The sequence below is a fragment of the Sebastes umbrosus genome, chromosome 21 (assembly GCF_015220745.1).
Source record: "Sebastes umbrosus isolate fSebUmb1 chromosome 21, fSebUmb1.pri, whole genome shotgun sequence".
Classification (NCBI taxonomy): Eukaryota; Metazoa; Chordata; class Actinopteri; order Perciformes; family Sebastidae; genus Sebastes; species Sebastes umbrosus.
Genome location: NC_051289.1, coordinates 7,148,744 through 7,171,110, shown reverse-complemented (window position 1 = coordinate 7,171,110; position 22,367 = coordinate 7,148,744). Strand labels below are relative to the sequence as shown.

General features: G+C 42.3%; 1 protein-coding gene across 20 annotated transcripts in view; it reads left to right on the top strand.

Annotated features, from left to right (window-relative positions):
* scrib (scribble planar cell polarity protein) overlaps window positions 1–22,367 on the top strand; it is a 79,293-nt gene that overhangs the window by 14,789 nt on the left and 42,137 nt on the right. For all 20 annotated transcript variants that reach the window (XM_037756656.1, XM_037756658.1, XM_037756659.1 and 17 more), the window contains 5 exons: window positions 16,476–16,593; window positions 18,955–19,033; window positions 19,900–19,989; window positions 21,032–21,088; window positions 21,482–21,545. In XM_037756656.1, the coding sequence (XP_037612584.1) occupies window positions 16,476–16,593; window positions 18,955–19,033; window positions 19,900–19,989; window positions 21,032–21,088; window positions 21,482–21,545 (408 nt within the window). The remainder of the gene's footprint in view (window positions 1–16,475; window positions 16,594–18,954; window positions 19,034–19,899; window positions 19,990–21,031; window positions 21,089–21,481; window positions 21,546–22,367) is intronic.

The following is a 22,367-nucleotide window of genomic DNA, read 5'->3' as shown; positions in this document are numbered from 1 at the left end:
CTCTGGAAGACACAAGATTTAAAGTGGTGCTTTTGTGTGATTCTTTGTGGAGAGAGTCAGTTTTCTAAGAATTTCTTTGGTCAATAACAGCCCTATATTTTTATTTTTGTTAAAGTGTGACGTTAAAGATGTTTCAGTGTCTTGCTTTAATGCATGCTTTTAATTTTTCTCTCGCTTCTGCGCATATCAGTTCTATGCGAGTTTGTGCTGTGATTTTGGCAGAGCATTAAGGTAAGATAAAATAATCCTTCATTAGCCCCACGGCGGGGAAATTTGCAGTGTTACCGCTGTATGAATTAATTGTGTATATTCTATAATATTAATATCAACTTTCATTTATTTTTTATCTGTAATGTAACACTAATTTGACGTGAAGATGAAAATCTTTTGATTTATAGATTTTATTTGAAATATATCTTTATAATTGCAGTGTGAACATGAAAGCAGTTTTCTGTCAATTTAAATAAAGCAAACCATTTCCAAAAATTGAAAAAAAGATAAATAATAGTTATCTAAATATTGCACAAAATGGTTCAGCCACCTTCCTGCAGGCCTGACAGAACTGACATATATGTATCTGGAACTATCCCCCCCAAGCAACACAGCTGTGTAAAAGTAGGGAGGAAACACTGGGGCTGCATGTGAATTTCCAGGTCAATGTATTGTTGGCTGTTACTGAAAATGTAAGGGGGTCAGGGACACCTGTGTGGAAAAAAGCTTTAGTTCTAATTTGGGAGCATCTTTTTCAGATGTGAGGGATGTGGAATAGAACAATGTTAGGGTCATGGTTGGTTAATTGGTTATTGAGTAAACACAATATAATGCAGGTTGAATGTGTGTGTTGTGCCACATGACCAGTTTCAGGCTCCTAACAGAGGTGCTGATGGGTGAATGTTTGTGTGTATGACTGAGAGAATAGATGAGAGCGGTCAATAGAAAGCACAGCAGGGTTGTTTGGAGACAACAAAGCAGGACACACGCATGTATGTGTCACGCTCATGGCAGCGATGAATAACAAACAAAGCAGTAACGGGTCTGTAGAAAAGGAAAATGACATCATGTGCATGTGTGTGCACATTAGCGAGTCTGTTAGTAGCCCCCCCAAGCGCATCTTTTCATCTCCAGTGCAGCAAGAATGCCCAGATTTATGTTTTGGCCTTAGTACTTAACCCTTTCCTTTGCTTTTTCTTGTGTTGATGTCTTTGCTTTTTACGTCAGTTGACAACATGGCCGCATCTGATGAGTGATTCAGCAAGTGTTGATAGATGGGGCATTGTTTAGAGTAAAAGGTCAGTTATTTTAACTCAAGGAATTGAAGCAATTCACAATGCATCTCTTTGTGTTCATTCTCTTTGCTTTATTGTTCCCCCCAGGCAGCTTTCTAATAATATTTCTACACTCACTGTTGTGTAAAGAGTTCAGTCAAATGTCACAAAACCACTGGATCGGATAGAAAATAGGAAAAAAAGAGTATAATCCTATCCATTTACGTCACATATGCTCTTCTATGTCGGCATCTGTCGCAAACGCACTTTGGAGAGAGAAAGAAAGACAGACAGACAGACAGCATTAGTAGATAATGGAGAGGTAAACAGTGCACGCACTACACTGCATTAACTGTATCTGAAAATTGTGTGCATGCGAGTGAAAGGAGACCCTTTTAATATTTCAATAAACTAATATTAACATACAGAGATGGAAGAAAAACTCAGATCTCTACTTGAGTAAAAGTAGTAATACTACAGTTTAAAATACTAGCTACAAGTAAAAGTCATGCATTAAAAATATTAGGCTACTCAAGTAGAAGTACATACGTAGTAGTAAAAGTACTCATTGGAACTTCTTTGTGCGTTGTAGTCTTTAATTTAAAAAAGAGTGATGTGATAAGTGTAATTTTAAGCAACTTTGCCTTAACTTTCTCTTAATAACGGTTTTGCTTTAGTATGAAACAGTTGGGGAAAAGTGTGAGGCTTGGTGAGTTCTGTGTAATTAAGGCAGCAGAGCTGTGTTTGCACTGACAGCACGTGACATGTGAGGAAACACAGGCATGCCTGGAATCTCCAGGAGCTGGCCCTGCCCTCTGGAAGCTACACTCACTCCTCTTGCTCTCTCGCTCTCTCACACACAGTTGAACTTACTCATTTCACATTCCTGTAGGTGAAGCCCACACACAGGCACTATACTTAGACAAACACTGAAGCATGCATGATACGCACATCTCGCTTCGGTTGAATTCTCAAGCTACTCAGGCTTAATTTAAGTCTCCCCCTTGTTAAATATTAGTCTCTGCTCATTTCAACAGTGTTTTAATTAAAAGAGATCATAAACGTCTGGGACTTAAAACACCAATGGGAATACTGGGAATGAGCTCAGCTGAAAGAATGTAGAGCAGTGTTAATTTCGTTAACGAAAACTGACTAAATATGTTAGTCAATAACCTTTGTTCCATGACTAAGACGAGGCGATGACGAGGCAACACACAACGTCATTAAACATTAACTGTGACTATAACAACATGCTATATTGTTGATGAAAATAGACTAAAATGTTTTAAAAATAAAAACTAAATCTCTTTATAGAGACTTTTTAGAAACAGTGATTTCATTAGGATACCTGTCCTACAAGTTAATTTTTCAACTGTAAAATGTCCCACTCAAATCATTATGTAACCACGATATTCACTGTGTTTTTGCACTTTGTGTCTATTGGCCCCGAAAAGCTTATTCATGTATCTGGCCTGACGGTACAGATGTTTGCAGTAACAACATGCATTGACTGCTTTTGCTGATCTGTGTCATGCAAATTTTCACCCTCAAGTCGAAATTGTTCGACTTGAGAGGACATGTTTCTGCCTTACCTCACCTTTACTTTGATGTATTCCCGCTTTGCAGTTCACAAAAACAACGAATATTGCAGTTGCATATAAAGCTTTAATAAAACAAATTATATAACAGTTTATATGTTTGTGATTGTGGTGCACAACTCCCCCCTTTTTAGTTGTCAGCTTTACCCGACTAAATCACTGGGTGTGTTTGCGTTTAAGTGACTGGCTGTCACTCCTGAACTTCTTCTTTACCATAGGACCTTACCCTCCCTCTGCAGGCCGGTCTGGTCTGGTAGCACAGGGTTGCAGTCTGCAGGAGGAATGCTGGGAGAGGCTGCAGAGTATGTATCGTCACTGGTCTGGCTGTGAACAGTGATTGTGTGTGTGTGACATTCGCTGCAGCTCAGCAGTCTAACGGCTCTTTAGATAACAGGAACATGTCAGGCAACGTCAAGGACAAGCACAGATTGAGCGCACATGTATGTTTGGTTGAACTCTGTCACCACATACTTTGTTAGACAAGCAACATGGCATGCTGGCAAAGGTACAAAATGTGCTATCTGTGCTCTGTGTGATTCTTTTTTGTGTGCATCATCAGGTTCTCCCGATGTGTATTTTTAGATCTGCTATCACAGACCAGGTTCATGACGTCGTCGGGCATTTAGAAGAGCAGCAGTGTTTCAGACACGGCATTGGGGATCAGCGTGTGCTTGCCTGTGGGCTTAGCGCTAGTGTTTTGGTTTTTCCTGGCGTTGATCCTCGCTGGAGTCGTGCTGAAGGGGTGTGCAGACAACTCTGTAATTATACTGTCTCCATGACACATTAATGGGGTTTGGCTTGTAATCCAAAGTAACTGCATCCTCGTCTTCTGTCTTGTATTGTAGATAAGCGTTCTGTGCTAAAGTGTTCTTCTGGCCCAGTGTTTATAAAGAAAAAGAAAAAGACATAAAGCCAGATTACATCACAGTAATGTTAGTGATGAACAATGCAGATGTTCAGATACTGTATTTCATCTTCAAAAGCAGATAAAATCAAGTTCAGTTTTCATTTCATCATCAGTCGAGCGTCACTAGGGAGGTTTCTGTTTCCTTATTCCCCTGGCTTCTTCATTGAACAAACGCTGGTCTCCACGGTGATGATCTCCCAGGGCCAGCGGTTTGCTTGATGTCGCTGTGTGTTCAACCTGCGTTGTCAGGGAGAGACACCAGATGGGCCGGGGCTTTCCTGTCACTGCAGACCTACTGTACCTCCATGTGTGCACAGAGGCCCTGGCCATCGCTATTCCAAATCTGCTCGGAACACTGCGACCTTGCCCTCTGCCCGAGCCAAACACTTCATACAGACGTATAGAGTAAGAGCAGACCCGCTTGTCTCAAAGCAACACTTTGTCCTTGGCCTTTGAAAAAGTTACATCTGCAAGGCAGAGACACTTCAAAGCAACACCTAAAGTGGAACAGTTATTTTTCCACTGGGGTTGGGATGCTAGATCAGTGAACTACATAGAGGTGACTTTGTGCTGCTCTTGTGGACTAGGGCTGCACGAGTTTGCGATTATTTTTGACTGATATTGCGATATGATTTCTGATATTAGCGGAAATGATTATTTTCGCATCATTGTTCTCATTTTCATTGAAAAGCATATTAACATGATTATGGTGTGATTTTTGCGAGGATCTGTACCAAACAAAGATGTTTTATTAAGCCTTTAGAATATGATGTGTAGGCCAAGACATCTTTGCAGCACGACAATATTTAACTTAAAATGGTATTTTGAAACTCATTTCGCCTTTAACAAATATTGAGATTGAGATATGAAAATTGCTGTATGCCATAATGTGATTTTTCAAATTTCACCCTATCGTGGACCACTTCTTGAACTTAGTATAGGCTTATATGCTTTCTTGATGATCTGTACTCGCAACACTACAAAAGCTTAGAATTAGAAATATATGATACCGTGCAAATATCCCATGCCTATAAAACCAGCTACATGCTGTAGATTAAGTAAATTAACTGAGTTTTGTGTATTCTGTTGCCTTTGGATGGAGTACAAGTTGAACATTTTCCCCCAACTTTTAAATATATTTACTCAAAAACAGTGGGAGTCCTTGTATAATCCAGATTTGTTTGATCGAAGCAAAAGGGACAGATGTTTGTCAGCTCATGTCTATGCAACAGCAGCAGCACACGGCTGGCTTTTAATGCCACCTGATAGGGTTACTTTCACTCAGTCCCATGATTGAGTCATGAAATTATATGAGGGACTGTTGTCTGATAAAACTGTTTTGTTTTGTCAATTTGTTTAGAGGATGTTAAATGTAAAATTGCTTGATCCAGGAGTGACTGGAGCATATTTTGAAGTAAATGGCCGATTTATTTCAGGGCTCGACAGTAGTCAAGTCAATTTTATTTGTATAGCCCAATATCACAAATCACAATTTTCCTCAGGGGGCCTTACAATCTGTACAGTAAGGGTTGCCAGGTTGCTATTGGCAACCAATTCTTGGCCTTTGGTTGCCATCAGTGGCAACCACTTTTTAACATATAAAAATAGGGAAAGCAAAAAGCAAAACATGCACCCCAAATACATTTTCTTTTTTAAATATCTATTTCCCACATTCTAATGCTACATGATATGTGTTGGCTCTGCCAGTCTCCTCAGCTGTATGTGAGAAGGCATTCAGCTGTCTAAGCAGAATCAAGACAGATTGGAGGTCATCTCTCAAAGTAGAGATGATGGATAAGCTGATGTTGGTGTCACTTGAAGGACCCACAATCCAGCCTAGCAACCACTTTTAAAAGTTAGTGCTGAGCCCTGCATTTTTTTCAAGCACCAAAAATCACTCTCACTGTAGTACAACCTAGTGGTAATACAGCGTTAGCTATTATAACTACAAGTGATTATCAATCCTCGCCATCAGACTCTCTCGTCATTCAATCTGTCAGCAGAGACTTTAAGGAATGCTGTGATAAATGTTCTGTGAATAATGATCGTTGTACAGTGTGTCAGAACTTGGCAGCATTAAATCTCGGTTGTTTGAAAACTATCTTGCCAAAAATCTCTAAAATTTCAAAATAAAAAATGCACTCAGCGTCGAACTGTCAATTTACCTGCCCAAGTCCATAGCTGTCTATTTCCAAGCCAGTTTCAAACATTCCTGACTGAGGGAGAAATATAAAGACCGAAACCTGTTTCAAGCCTGCTGCGTGAGGGAAAATGCAGAGACTGTTACTGGAAAATGATAGACACTGAGCCACATGATCCTGTGAGGGAGGCCACAACCTGGACACGCACAATACATCAATTGTGCCGATGCTACTCGCAACACACACAAGCACTTTCAGTCATTTTTTTTAAGATATAATACTCGACAAAGTCCCTGTAGTAGTAAAAGATGTTAAGTAGCTTCATGCATATCTTCCGCAGAGCCTGTTCAATGCCCTTCTTTATACTTACGCTGAATCAAGCAGCTACAGAGCCAAAGTGCTCCTCTTTCTGTTGCTAATGTGTTTGATCATGTTACGTGTTGACAGCACTAACTAGCCCGCAAATTACTCGTAATGCCTGGGCCGTGCAGTGCCATGTTGGTCCCCTCCAGTAGAGCCTCACTGTGGGACAAACGGAGAGCTGGCAGGCAGGCAGCACATACCGGATCCAGCCCATCCAGGAAAGAGCCAAACGTCCTCTGTGGACTATAAACAATGGGGCTTCTGGTTTTGTGTCATGTTTGTGGGAACACAGAAAGAGAATGGGAGAGCATGTGATGAAGTCCGGGAGAGGGGGTGGAGGTGAAGGGCCTCCTCTACGGTTTCTGATCTCCCTGTGTGCTCACTCATTCTTGTTGAGTGAGAGCATAGCTGGAGAATCTCAGGCCATTAGTTCAACTAAACAGCACAGTCTGAATTGGGGCAGTGTGTGTGCTTCCTTATCCATTAATGTATTAGCAAACAAGTGCTGCTAACAAAACTTGGTCCCATCCCAAACACATTTTCTATTGTCCCCGGGAAGTCAGGGCACGCTAGTGTTGAGCCCTGATCCCCGGTACCTGCAGTACTGTAGAAGAACGAGTACTGTCAGGTTTCAGAATTTTGCCATCAACTTGGTATCAAAGTATCGGTTCTCGTGACATCCCCAGTGTTGGTTATGTTGCACCCTCTTTGGACAGAGGCCTTTTGATTTGGTCCATCACCACAGAAACCTCCTAACATGGCTGGTCATTCCCTCCAGCAGATTTCCTAAGCCCATGGAGCAGTTTGTGTTGTTATATTGGGTCCTGCTTTCTCTAACGTTGTGGGATGTTGTCAATAACACTCTATTGATTTTCTAGCTTAAGTGTTCTGACTGGTTTAGTCAGGTGGTGGAAGATGGGCTTTATGAAACCTGAAACGGAAGCATACTGCAGGCAGGTGTTAAGGCTCTGAAAAGATCAAGTTCAAGGTTTTCAGCCCGGCTGCTGCTTTGAATTTGGTTTGGATTGCAAATCTGTGCCGGGACTCAGCGCTAACTCCCTCTCTTTCTCTCTGTTTTTCTGTGTGTTGGTGTTAATCAAGTGGTGGACATGCTGTCCCCGGACTGGTGGTGCAAGCTTTTCTATCACCGTGACGGTTTTAGTAACCAAAGCAGCGATTAGCCCACCAGTATGACAACAGTGGAGGGATTACTCTTCTATTTTTAAAATGCTGCTGACTGAAAATCGCTTTACTGCAACAAGCAATCACCATTCGTAGTGACAGAAGGCATAACCAAGAGTGCCACAGTATTTACCATTATTATACATTTGTCTTTCGGAAGTAAATATAGTTTATTGCACTTAAGACATTTTACACTAGTATAAAACTGCTTCCACTTATACACTTTGGTATGGAAAGATGGCGAATATAACAAAAACTGTCTTTTTGAAGAATCAATAAAACATTATTTTTGAATACTTTTATTTATCGGTAGCGGTACTCTTTAGCCATCTATATTTGTGAGTGGAAGAGCCTCCTAGCCACACAATACCATGTCCACCTGTTCTCTCTCCATCTTCCTCTGTCAGCCCTCTGGAGTCTACATCAACAGACACAAGTGTGATATAGGCTTTCTATTTATTTTACAGTGCGCGTTGACGTTGTATGTACAGCTGTCAAATAGGAATCTATAAGTGGAACATTCCAGGCCGCACATTTGGCTGAATTCAATCGGCATCTACTGAAACATAAGAGCATTGTGTCAACTCAACACTAAACTCATCAGCATTCCCAGGAGGCAAAGGGAGGAAAGCCCTAGTTGTCACTGTGGTTGTTTATTAACCATGTTGACTTTGCAAGAAGTTTATTGGCACTCACAGTGGCTTAGTGGAAACTCTATCTGGCTTGTACTGTATTTTCAACAGATATGTTTGGAGGTGTTTATCGTTGCCACACTGTCATTGTTTGTCAGTCAGTCAGGGTTCCCCCTTTCTCCGAGCAGTTCTAGTCTTCCCAGAGTTCCCTCACATAAACACATACATAGACTATATACATACATCATCCATTCCTCACTGAATATGTCCTGACTCATCCTCACTTACGAAAACATGGCAGCAAAGCAAAGTACAGGATGTCCAGAAGGCAGATGGAACAAGAGAGAGTACTATTTATGCCAGCATGTTCGTTACTAATAGTTGCCCCAGGTGCTACAAGTGTATTTGTTGGGGATGCAAATTTAGGGCTGGGCCAACATTAGAGTTCACAAAGAGCCTGTAATACATAAAATACCTGCTTTTCCGCAATAGGTTTTGTTTAAACCAGTGGTACTCAAACTTTTTCGTGTCAAATTGATGCACATTAGGTCACGGACCCATTTTGCTTCAGGGACCACCATTTGAAATTATTTGGGTTGTTAGATGATTAAGATCAGAATTCTAGTTGGGGGAATGGTTTATTTCTCACTGAAATGTGTCTTGAGTCAGAATCATGATAATATCATGATGTGTTCAAATATAATCTTGTAAAATGTAGGTTTTTTTTGGCGAGAAACTTGAGACGGATCATCATGGAATCATAATAAATTTGCATAAACCAGTATACAAATGTTAATAAAGCAGTGGATGTTGAAGTACATAGGATTTATTGTTTTATTTTAGTTTTTTACCATGGTAGTGTCCTAACACAGATATCCAACTGAAAAAATACTTTAAAAAAGTATTGTTTTTATAAATGATCTAGTCATCCAGGAAATCTCAACCACCACACAGTCTTTGCATTGTTTTTCCTCATCGTGCAAATGTTGGCTGTACTGACAAGAGCAGAACTGTTACCAAGATGTGTTGTTTTTGTGGCTAGCTACAGATTTTTATCACCCCCTCAATGTTTTATTGTCAGAGCTGAATTTGTCTACTGTAGTTCAAAACTGCTACTGTATAGTGGGAGGCTCAGACATCACTTGACTTGAGTTTCGGCTGTGTTTGCTCTCTGCTCAGATCAAAGCCACCAGGACAGGTGTAAGTTGATGGGAGTTAGCTTGGCCGTCAGTCATACCGGCTTTACCACGCCCGTCTCGCTGTGTGGCCTGGAGCCGGATAAGGGAAGTCACGGCTGAAAGTGCCACTTAAGTGAAACACAAACACTCACACACATAACTCGCAAACACAATTACATGGTCATACAAAGACATATGCACCCACACGCCTACTTATGTGCCGCGTAGATCGTGTGCGAGCATGCTTGATTGACGCTATTAGAATACATAGGTGCAATTCTGCAGTGCAGTGTTTGTGGATTCGGTTGTTCTTGCTGGTTCCTGTCTCACAAAGGCAACAGAGGGAGACTGTGTGGGAGACAGTGGGTGAGGGCAGAGGAAGTGGGATGTAGGTTTATAGTTGTGGGTAGTTGCTTTGTCGGCTTGATGTGTTTGGGTTTATGATGAGGCCAAAGGGAGCATTGTACTGGGGCCACAGTGGACCACACTAAACCACATTGACAGTTGTTGCGTGTTCCGGTTTGGATTAATAAATGACATTATTCATCTATTAGAGAAGGGCAGTGAGTCTATAGTCCGTTGGGATAATTTGTTGGTCAGCGGCTGAAGTCTCTGTCCCCATTAGTGTCCAGAGCACTGTGGGAATCCATTGTTTACCCTCTATTCTTCATTAATAATCCACCGCTCTCTCCTCTCCACTTCGCACACAATCTTCCTTTTCTTCTCTGCACTGCTCTCCCCACTCGTTTTCTCTATCCTTCTTAGTCATTCCTGCTTTTTGTTATCCTTTGCAACACTCCTCTTTCAAGTCCTCGTCCTTCCATTTTCAGCCCTTTCTCTTTCTCCGTGGTGCCCTTTCAGACAATGGAGGAATCCCCTGGCTGGGCTGCAGGGAGGGGGGCAACGAGAGCTGGCCTGTGACTGACAGCCCTGTGTGGGGCTGGCTGCTCGGCCTTTGTCCCTCTGCCAAGGAAAATGGAGGGAACCCAGAGAGGTGGAGCGGCAGAGAGAGCAGTGGGAAGGAGGGAGGGGGAAAAGGACCAGTTAGGGCATCATTCATGTGTAGAAGTTTTGGGAACTTTGGGTTTCGAACAGGGGGAGGGGGGCGCTTTGGCCAAGCAGCAGAGCAAACATCAGCCCATGTTGCTCCATTGGCCTTGAGCATGTAGACTTGCTGGTGCTTCTTGCTTCACATGCCTCTGCACTGAAGATATTAGTAAGAGGAGGATGAATGATTCTTACTGCAGAACTGCCTTGGCTTCATCTTGGCCCCAATAGGTGTACTATCATTCAACATACTTTTGTGTGAATAAAAAGTAGTATGCATCTTTTCGGACGCACTGAGCAGTAATTTACGTTGTCACTTCCTGAGAGGCCAACTTCCTGTGACCAAAACGATGATTTGTGAGAATCAAAGTCTGAATTAATTCTAAATACCGTATATATTAAGTCTAGCAAATTGAAATGTTATACTTACCGTTAAATTGAATCGCTGTTGATGTTACAGAGCTGTCCGTCAACGTCCGTATCGCAAGATATTTATGCCGCCGTAGTGTCCAGCATTGCATCCTGTAATATTTCACCGGGAATAGTATGCAATTTGCATACTATGGGTTTCATACTAAGGTTAGATATACTGAAGAAGCTCACATACTCTTTTAGCATACTAAATAGTTAGTGTTAGTATGGAATTTCGGACGCAACCCTTGTGTCTGTGCTCACCCATGTACTGAGTTTATACCACAACGATAACTGCAGCAATCTATAGAAAAGGATGTGCACTAATGAGGCTCGCCTTTCGAGTGACTGACCAAGTTACTCAGTCAACCAAATCCTCTCCGCTTTTTTATTTCCCCGGACACTGAAAGAGACCAGACCAACACAAAAGCATGTGCTCTCCCCTCCCCTCTCTTTGAGCCCCTCACCCCAGTAGTGTGCACACATAGTGTGTGTAGCTTGTGAGCATTGTGAGGGAATTGATATTGGGAAGAGTGCGGACATGCGGACTAGGCCGACGGGGCAGATTTGGCACAAGATTAAGAGGCTCGGGAATGTGTGAATAGGACTTCAACTTGCAGAGGAAAGGAAGTGTGTTAGAGTAAAACAGAAAAATTAGGGTAATGGGAAGAATAGACGAGAGAGGTTTAGTGATGGTATGTAATTCGACTTCCTCTTTCTAGCAACTTTGGATGTGTGGGTCCAGTGATTAAATGCCTCTGTAGGCGAGCTGAGACCTGATCAAGCTGGTTCAGCCCTTTTTTTGTTTTCGTTTCACTAAATGCCAAGACTGTACACCGTTGCAGAAATGATAGCAGTATTTTTTAAACAATGAACCTGGCCTCAGGTTAATGAATTAGGGCAAACATGGAGTTGAGTGTCTGGCGTTTCCTTACGGTCTCCTGCACACTAAATGTGCTCAGTAAGTTCAATTTAGTGTGTGTGTGTTTGCAGGGCAGGAGGAGCCTGCTCCGTCTGATGGCATGATTGGAGGGAAACCGTGAGCTAAATGGAGTCACTTGACTGGAACACTGCAGCCTCTGTAAACATCAGGCTTCGGCTCACTGCACCTACAGTGGGACGTTACATATACAGAGAGCATACTCACATGTCACAAACATACACACTTTGCTTCTTGCATATCTGTAGTCACATTTTAATTAGTTTCTGTGGAGTGATGTGAGGTCCGCAAACATTAACATCCCCCCCCTGGGAATTTACAGTCTCTACCAGTGCACATAAACACACTCATAAACACGCTTAAACTAACACCCACTGCTGCTAATACACATGAACACATAAATATGCACGTTAATATACTGCTCTTTCCCCCCCTCCTACTACTGTAGCCAGAGTTCCTGGCAGTAAAGTAAAACTAAGACTGTGTAAACAGCGGTGTGTGTTGACTTACAGACCTACAGCACAGGATCCTCTCTCCTGTGACTTAAGGACGTGTGCAAAATGAACAAGCATGCATGCTTGCATACACGTACAAACGCATATCCTGTGGCACATTAACACTGTCTGAGCAACCCTGTCTCCACAAAATGACATTCCCATACAACTAAACTGCACTGTCAATTACATTTTGAAGGAAACATATTTTCTCCCGGATTAGTGTTGCAGTTTTAAACGGTTTTAAATACGTGTAAATTGAAACAAAACATAACAAAAAAACACAACTCTACTTGGTTACGTTTAGTAAAAAAAGCTAAGCATGGTGATGCAGATAAGACAAAGCAGAGCATTTTACAATGCTGCACACACTCACTGAAGTGCACCGTGTCTTTTGCGTCGCCTCGCCGTGTCTTTCGTCACAGGTTGCTCATGGGTGACGAGGCTTCATTCACTGTGTAATAATGGAGGATATCTCAAATTAAGTACCCACACCACAGAACTCATTTCACACTAGCTTGAGTTGGTCCCATTGTGGATGTTACACAGACCCGATCCTCCCCCGTGTGAAACCTTATCATAGTCCAACAGAATCTGTGCTGCTGTGGCAATTCTCATAGCTGTCTTAACCACCATTAATGTAATTTACCTACTCCTTTTTTTCTCAGGAATTCAAAGCCGTTCAACATTCAAAAATGTTGTGTACACTTGAACTGATTTTTTAAGTGGCTATATATATGTTTTGCTGCTGCCCCTGTCCACAGCAGTACATTGCTTTGCTCCCCTGCTGGTGCTCCTGTCTGTTTCTCCACACTGGGGGCGTGCCGACTGTCATCTGCTGTAGGTAATACACTGATTATGGATAACTACCTCATACAACCCCATGTCAAAACACCCAAACTATTCCTTAAAGTCTTAGTATTGTGGCTCAAAGACTTAAGAATTGATTATCCCCCTTCTTTAAACAGGAGCAAAACTGGTAAATAGTATTCTGGTGGAAGTTTGCAAACTGGTATGGTGGTATGCTATGCAATACTGTAAGTGCTCTTGAGACCCCACACTGCCCTCTGCTGACATGGCTATCATTTATCTCCCTCCCCTCTCACTCCTTTCTGTTCCACTGTACTATATCCTCCTGTTCACAGCTTCACTCCCTTCCTTAAGCAAACAACTCTCACAAGGCCCTCATTAAAACATCCCAGTTGTAAAGTTGTAAAGGAAATGTAGCACACTGCTTCTAACCAACGTGCCGTCTCACTCTATAAATGGTTACACACACACACACACACACACGCAGCATAGCCCTGTAAAAACTGCCTGAGTCACTGAGCCGGCTGTTGTGGCTCACTAATACAATGAGGAGACGATGGCGGTACACTAAATCCCACTGCTCCCGCTTGTTATTCCAATTGACCCATTGACCCGTATAACACTGTGGGTTCTCCATTGTTTAATTTGAAAGTACGTCAGTCAGTGGGAAACGACAGGGACATCAGATCAAGATGGAATTAGCAGTTATTAACTGTTCTAAAAGTAATGGGACGCATCAAAGAACAGATTTATTACATGCTACTTATGTCAGTATTTGAAGTTATTCGGCATCTTACAGTTTCTCAGTAACTATAAACATGTTGTAAATCAAATCTTTGTGCTATTTATTTAATACTGGAGTAAAGCTGGTTTGAGAACTGGGTACAGCGTCATGGTTGTTTCCGAGAAAAGCGGCAAAGAGTCTGTCTGTGAGCGGCTACTCAGGAGTGAATGGCCATCTTTGTGAGTGTTCGTAATTACTTGTTCTCAGGCATGATTGCATTACTGTCCAGCTTCCCCCTCATCACTGATCTAGCCCTGGACGGTATCAAGAGAGGACAGGAATGCACTGATGCAGAAGCTTTTATTAGGTGATTGGTTTAGCCTGAATAGAAGAATTGTTGATTGTCTATTAGCAGTAATATGGCTTCTCATACTTTACTTTGAGAGTATTGCCTCACTGTGGGAAGTTAAAGAAAAACCTGATTCTTAACAATCTTAACCTGAGTTAACATACTGTTTTGAAGTGTGTTCTTGTATCTTGAGTTTTCAGGTGTGTTTTTCAACATGCCCTTTCCCTCAGAGGCTTTCGGTCTCCGAGTGTCACCTGCTCTGCCGGCAAGGTTGCCTCCCCTCCTGGGGGCCGGTTCCCATCTGGGCTTGGCCCCGGTCACGTGGTTGCCCTCAGCTCCCGTTTCCTGTTTCTGTCATCTGATACCTGTCACCTGCCGCTCAGTGAGCCAACACCCTCTTTGTCTCTCCCTGGCTCCAACCTTTCCTGTATTTATGTCCTCCCTCCTCCCCCTATTTCACTCTCTATCAGGTGGGGATGCCAGTGGGAACCAGAGGTGTGTCGAGTCACAAATTTGATGACATTAAACTCGACTTGACAAAACAAAAAAAGGACTTGCTACTCGACTTGGACTTTAACACCAGTGACTCATGACTTCACTTGGACTTGAGCCTTTTGAAAATACTTGATACCTTCCCCCAAGCCCAAAGATTAAAAAGCATTTTTTAAAAAGTGACAGTGTTGGGAGACACGTTTTGAGAGGTCCTTTATTGATTTGTTTGGGAAGGGGATTTACTCGTGGGAGAAAAACTGAACTGAACAAATTTCTATCTTTTGTTGTTTATTGCTGAATGTTTTTTTTTCTTGAACTCTGGACTCTATTTTTGGTAAATATTATTGGGACTCGCTTTTGATTATCTTACGCTTAATTCCCCAGTTCCACGTAATTTGAACCAATCAATTTGCTGGAAAAAAAACATGAAAAAGGATACGTATATGAAATAAAGCAGCGTCTGCCGACCATTTTCACACCACTCTCATTCACCACTTAGTTTCATTCCAGATGGCCATGTCGCTGTGAAAATATCAGTGTATTGAAATGCCAGTTGGCACCAGTTACTCTACATTTGGTGAAGAACACATTATGACTTGTTTAGGACTTGAAACTTGAAGTTTAGGACTTGGGACTTCAGCGCAAAGACTTGAGACTTACTTGTGACCTGGTCCTACCTCTGGTATAAAATACCAGTCAAGTGCTGGGAAATTGTGATAATTGGGAAAGTACTGACAAGCTCTGTCTTGCTCTTCCAGCAAACCCTAAACAGATTCTGGGAAAAAACCTGCTGCTGTAGCCGCCTCACTCCCCATCCAAACACAATACACATCACTGGTTAAGAGCAGGACGTGTCTGTCATCGAGGAATAGAGCGGAGCTGAACTGCAGCATTCTTCTCTTTGTCAGCATGATTGTAGAGCTGTCTCCCTGCATGCTGTATTGAGTGTGTGTACATGTGTGTGTTTTCACACTTTTGTCAAGCAGAAACCTGACAATACACATCAAAGAAGGTTTTGTGTTATCTGATTCACTGCATGTTTATGCAACAGTTTGGAAACAGGAGTGCTACATTTTCGGAAATTAAATCCCAGTGACGGACGAAGGAGGTTAGAAATTGTCTGGATTTTTCAATCTATTATATTAATCTCTGGTAATTGACACACAAAGGTTGTTTTCAACAGAAAGTCTGAGTTTTAATTTGAATTAAGGTTGAGGCTCCAGGCTTGCAGACGTCTGTGTTCAGGAAGCATCCCTGAATAATGAGTTTGTACACATTCCTACCCCAGAAAGCCCAAGTCGGCACTTTTTCTCAAGAGTCTTCCTCCCTCACAGCGTCTAAGGAGTCGACTGGCTTTTGACAGGGCAGACAGTGGGTCCTCTGTGGGCAGCAGAACCAGGGACTGATTGAGGGGTTAATCACTGCATAGTTTTGGCCCGTTACTCTTGCTGCTCCCCGCCAGCCTGTCTTGTCTGTCCATCTCAACGGCAGATGACACACAGACGCACACAGCACGGCTGGCGGAGGAATGTTTCTGAACGCCGTCCCGTCCAACAACCAGGCTCTTGTGAAAGCACTTGGCACGGCCATAGCAGCAGCACTCTCCTATCGAAAGCCACTTTGTTTGGCTGGCGTTGCCATGGCGAGGAGGAGTTTTTGGGAATATGACGATGGAATGTTTTTTAAGAGCGGTCCTGGAAGCGGCCCTCGTCCGAATAAATGGGATGTTTTGTGTGTTCACTTTGCAGTTCTGGTTAAGGCAGACAGAAATGTTTACAACATTTAAAACACTAATAACAGTAATCTTAATAAAGCTGCAACGATTCATTGATTCGTGGTCAACTATTAAATTATCACCAAGTATTTTGATAATTGATTAATTGAGAATGAGAAAGTATTTTATGTTCTGTTTTGATTAACATGGTATCATTTGTCTCCACAGCCTTTCTTCAGACTACTGAACCTACGGAAGCTCGGCCTGAGTGACAATGAGATCCAGAGACTCCCTCCTGATGTGGCCAACTTTATGCAGCTGGTGGAGCTGGACATCTCCAGAAACGGTACACAAATACATATACTGTGGACTTGTGTTAGTTGCTCTACGATCTCTGCATGTAAGACCGCCCCATTAACACACAATTACTTTAATACCCTTCCGCTCTTGTCTAGACCACCCCCCAAAAACACAAAACAACGAGGGCGTAATGTGGTGTTAAGCAACAGGAGCATAACCAAATCAGTTGGAGAATCAACACACTGGCAGCAGCCATTAGATAAATATTAGCTGTCCCTCTTTGCCAGATTATCCAGTTCACCTCCAGGCACAACAGAAACTCATACATGAATCTCCATGCCCTTGAAATATTCTTCTAAGACAAGCAAAGAAATAAATTCAGCAAAAGTAATATTACATACATATTACAGAGACTTCAGGTGAAACTCATTTCATTTGGAGCTGCTATTCAATTTCTGCAACTCATCAGATGTAACACACCCACACACACACACACACACGTAAACACACACATACACACACACACACACACACACACGTACACAGACACACGTACACACACACACACGTACACATCTTGCCCTCTCTGTGTCCTTGCATGCTGCACACAAATACACTGATACTCCGTGGCAGGAAGGGCCTATATGGTGGATGAGAGACATCTGCTCTGCTACACAATGCATCAGGTGCTGTGGGAGCAGTGTGCAATGGCCTGTGAGGGCCTCTCCCATCTGTCTGCCTGTCTGCTGCTGCTGCAGGACGACGCTGAGCCAGATAAGCGTCATAGGCTTCTTGGCTCAGTAGGGATTTTTTAACCTGCACCTGCAGGATCCAGTGGTAAAAGTCCTTTACCTGGTCAGTCTCTCAGGCCAGTAGATCAGATATCTTCTTGTGCTTCTAACATGTATATCTTTGTACAGTCTCGTTTCTAATAATATGGGGTATGGTGCAGTCAGCTCAATTCTATTTTCCACCAACAAATAAATCATACAAATTTAATGTTTTTATGTTACAAGTGTGGTGGCAGTTTCTGTTAAAACAAGACACAAACCAACGTAACAACTTGTCTTTCAGTGAATTTAATAAAAAAGCATACATTAATAACTAAAACATCTGCAGATGGACTGCAGATGGACTCACGAGCACAGCCACCTGTTGTGGACTGTGGCAAGTTAGCCCCGAATACAAAGAGTAGTCAGTATTTATACATTTAAAGCATAACATGAAAATAAGTGCAAAGAAGAAAAGAAGAGAAGGATAGAAAGTGTATCAATGCGTCAGCACACAGCAGACAACAGAGCATCACAAGACATAACAAGTATTTCAGCAATCTGTTGTTTGCAGTTACAGAGACCTAAAATGTCAGGTCACTGTCCTATGGTGACGAAGTTGAACATGTGAGGCCCTGAGATTATCTAAAGGTACAGTGTTAAACTGCAGATATGAAAATTGCCATTACACAAGCAATATGTTTAGTTGAAACAAGATTCTCTGCACATCTTCAGCAGCATGCAGCTAAAATGGGTGTCTCTCAGCTCAACTTCTTTTCCCTCAGAAGCAATATGTTTCTTTGCTTTGCACTTTACAAAATTAGACATATTGCCACAAAGATCTCTGACCAGTTTTGACACTGAAAATGAGGTGGGACAGAACAGAGGCAAAATAGATAAACAGTCCTACAATCAAAGAAGCTTTAACACCAACCAGTACCATCCAAATCGGTTTCCCTCATTCTTTCTTTTTATTTAACCCTTTATTTTGTCATACATGGGAACACCACCCTGTAAAGACTAAGGATGCTTTCACACTTTGCCAGTTTGGTTCGGTGAAAACAAACTCAAGTCCGTTTGCCTGGTTAGTACGTTTCGTTTGGGCCTGTATGAAAGCTGTCGTTTGAACCCTGGTGTGAACCAAACAACCAAACCGAGACCGCCTGAAAAGGTCGGTCTCCGTTCGGTTCAGCAAAAGAACCAACCACATGATTTTATGACAGCAGATGTGTGTGATTTTAGCATGAATTTAAAAGCTAAACTACTAATAAATCCATCTGCTGATCATGAAATCCTCATGTGTCCATGCACTCCCTGACAGACACTGGGGTTAAATGAGCTTAATTATGACTGGAATGAAAGCAAATAGCTATAGATGTGTGATTACTCTCCAAATTATATGTGATGAGGGGGGGGGGAATGAAGATGTAATGGTGAACTTTCACCAGCCCTCCATCTCGTTCTGTCTCATTTTCCCTTCCTTTCTCTCACTTCTCTGCTCCTGGCCATCTGGTTGTGATTACAAGGAACTTAAAATGAATCGCTCCATAGGATATGACCCCTCCGCTCTAAATCTGTGTGTTCATGGTGCTGATGCCTGTCTCCCCCCCCCACACACCTCCTCTTTTCTCCTGCAGACATTCCTGAGATCCCCGAGAGCATTAAGTTCTGCAGGGCCTTGGAGATCGCAGACTTCAGTGGAAACCCCCTGTCCAGGTAAGTGAGTGGGAGGAGCCCGTCGCTCTATTCATCATCACTTTGAGGAAATATGTTTGCCCAGATGCAACGAGGGGAGAGAGAACCAGCACTGCTTTGAAAAATGAAAAAAAGCATGATAAGTGTCATCTATGTGCTCCAATTACTTTGCTTTGCTGTTGTAAATGAGCTGTGAATCGTGTTGTGTGTTAGAATGTACACTCGGCACTTGCTGATCTGTAACTGCAAATCTTGAAGTCACTCAGTTGCTAAGAAACAATTGTCAAAGTATGTGAACAAATGCCTGGAGGAGATCATGCTTTTGTGTGACAATGAGCTTTCCGACCAAACAAGGCTCTGTATGAAACACAAGTGTACGTTAAGCCAACCTGGATACTAATTAATCTCTATGATATTTCTGTATGAAGTCACTGTTGTGCCAACTCCCCAATCAGGGATGTCTAAGCTTTGAACTTCCTTCTATAAAAAAGCGATGGAGTGACTGGATAAAGCTTTGATGCTGAATACTTTAACAGATGGGAATATGTAAAGGACCAGTAGGCCTTGTGTGTGTGTGTGTGTGTGTGTGTGTGTGTGTGTGTGTGTGTGTGTGTGTGTGTGTGTGTGTGTGTGTGTGTGTGTGTGTGTGTGTGTGTGTGTGTGTGTGTGTGTGTGTGTGTGTGTGTGTGTGTGTGTGTGTGTGTGTGTGTGTGTGTGTGTGTGTGTGTGTGTGTGTGTGTGTGTGTGTGTGTGTGTGTGTGTGTGTGTGTGTGTGTGTGTGTGTGTGTGTGTGTGTGTGTGTGTGTGAGTTAAGTGATCCCATGTGCTGTATAACAAAACCCTAAGAGTCTCTCTCCACTACTCTCCCTCCTGTCTTTCTGCTTCAGATTGCCGGACGGTTTCACTCAACTTCGAGCGCTCGCTCACTTGGCACTCAACGACGTGTCATTGCAGACGTTGCCCAACGACATCGGAAAGTATGTACATGTGCACATAGTAGATCATTTGATAGGATAAAATGTGTTTTTCTCTTAGATAGTGAAAGAAACTTTTGTTGTGTCCTTATAAGTGATTGAAAATTTCAGATTTTAATTATAGTACAGAATTTTCACGAAAATGCTAAATACTCACCTGCGAATATTACACATCAAAACTATTCATATCAGTGTTATGTCAAAGTGTTTCCCTCCTGTTAAAATTATAGTGCCCCCCACGATGGTTAGGGTTGGTATCGACACGGAAACAGTATTCAACTCTGTTTAGTTTCCTTATAGGGAAATGCTCTAAGGGAATTTACCTCTCAACAGTTATGCAGTGTTTATGTCAAGGGCTTTTATTGGGAAAGGTAAGAACGGACAGAGTAGATCTGGACTGCACTGCCTTTGTTAATAATGAAGTTTGCTGTCTTGGTTCAGACTATGGAGCGTCCGTGTTGTTGTACACTATAGTATTGAATTTGTTCATCACGCACAATGTGATTTGTTGATGCCTTTATTTGCAGTGCGAAAGCTCAGAAAAATCAACCTTATTCTGGAAAGAATATACACTGCTTTTCGCTGCATAATATTAGCGTTGTGTGTAAAAGTATTCATGACGGAAACAACAGTTTGAAAAAATATATTGGTGTGCGAATTAATCACAAAAAGTAAAGGCCTTTATTGATAATTTAAAAACGTGTCAGTCGCAGCCTTAATTGTGAATACAGCTACTTGACAAACATTAGGAGACTGAGCAGGTTTTCAAGGAGTGTAATTGTGTTGCCCAGTGGGCTGTGAGGCAGCCGGTCTCTGGGCTCTTGGCCACTGCTGTGCTCAGACAGATGGAGGAGCCCCTCACCATGCCAGGCAGTCCGGTCGAACAGACCTGCCATCTGACTAACACAACCTGCCTCTCCTCTCTCTCACTCCCCCATCCTCTCCTCTCTCTCACTCCCCCATCCTCTCCTCTCGCCACCTGCCAACTCCTACCCCTCTTCCTCTTTTACTCACCTCCTTTTCACTGCCACTCCTCTTCTTATAGCCTGGCCAACCTTGTGACGCTTGAGCTCCGGGAGAACCTGCTGAAGTCTCTGCCAACGTAAGTGTCCTCTCCCTCTAGCGTAGACATGCAGGGCTCGGCCTCCTATTTAATTCCCCACCATCTCCATCAAGCACAATAAGTGCCTGTTGACAATAATCTCACAATGCATCAGGAATAGTCACCGCTGTTTCTCCTTTATTACTTTTACTATTGTTTACTTTTTAGTTAGAACCTCTCTCTCACCTACAAATGTAGTAGGAAAGATTTATTGTAGTGTGTAAGAACATGAGAGAAACTACAAGTGACTAGTAGTGATGTAGGTGTAAAAACATTCTTTGCATATGTTAGTACATGTGTATGTTGTAATAGTATGCAAAGCGGTGCTCTTTGTTCTTTCAGGGCACATAGTTGTGTGACTTACTGCATATGCTATTTTGTGTGCGTATTCAGGTCGCTTTCTTTCCTGGTGAAACTGGAACAGCTGGACCTGGGCAGCAATGAACTGGAAGTTTTGGTAAGTCAACAACTCATCTTCCTTTTAACCATATAATAGAATATGCAGCAGTACTGTTCAGTGCTCAAACAACACCCTCAGTTATGATCTATTTTTATGTTTGCACTGCTACACAGAGTGACATGTATCACAAATATGCTTCTCACATTCCCACCACAGTAATTATAATCCAAACCACATGTTTACTTCACCAAACGCAGCAGAGCCGGTCTGTTCGACCTGAGGCCCTGCATGCACTATACCTCACACTGAGCGCTGCTTTAAGCCTGGTAACGCCCACCATGTCTCACAGGACGGTAAACAATTCCTCATGACCCGACAAGGGTGGAGGCTGAGCAAATACCTGACATCATGAGGAAACTTTGCCTGCCATAAGCCACTGCTTCATTGACATTCGCCTTAATTTCATTCATCACTTGGACTTAAATTAGGGTTAATTTTGGCAGACTTTAGCCCAGATGGCCAAGGACTGTAAACAAATACTGAATGTTCTACTTAGCTTCGATAAAATTGCAAGGAATAACAAATCCCAAACTGTATTTAAAGATCATGTTTCTTGAAGCTATTGACCTTTTAAAGGAACACTGTGTAACATTTTGGGGCATCTATTAGCAGAAATGGAATATAATATTCATAACTATGTTTTCTTCAGTGTTTAATCACCTGAAACTAAGAATCTTTGTGTTTTCGTTAGCTTAGAATGAGCCCTTTATATCTACGTAGAGAGCGGGGTCCTCTTCACAGAGTGTTTCTACAGTAGCCCAGAACGGACAACAAACTGTACCTTATAAGCAGATAGAAAGATAGAAAATCTATTTGTGC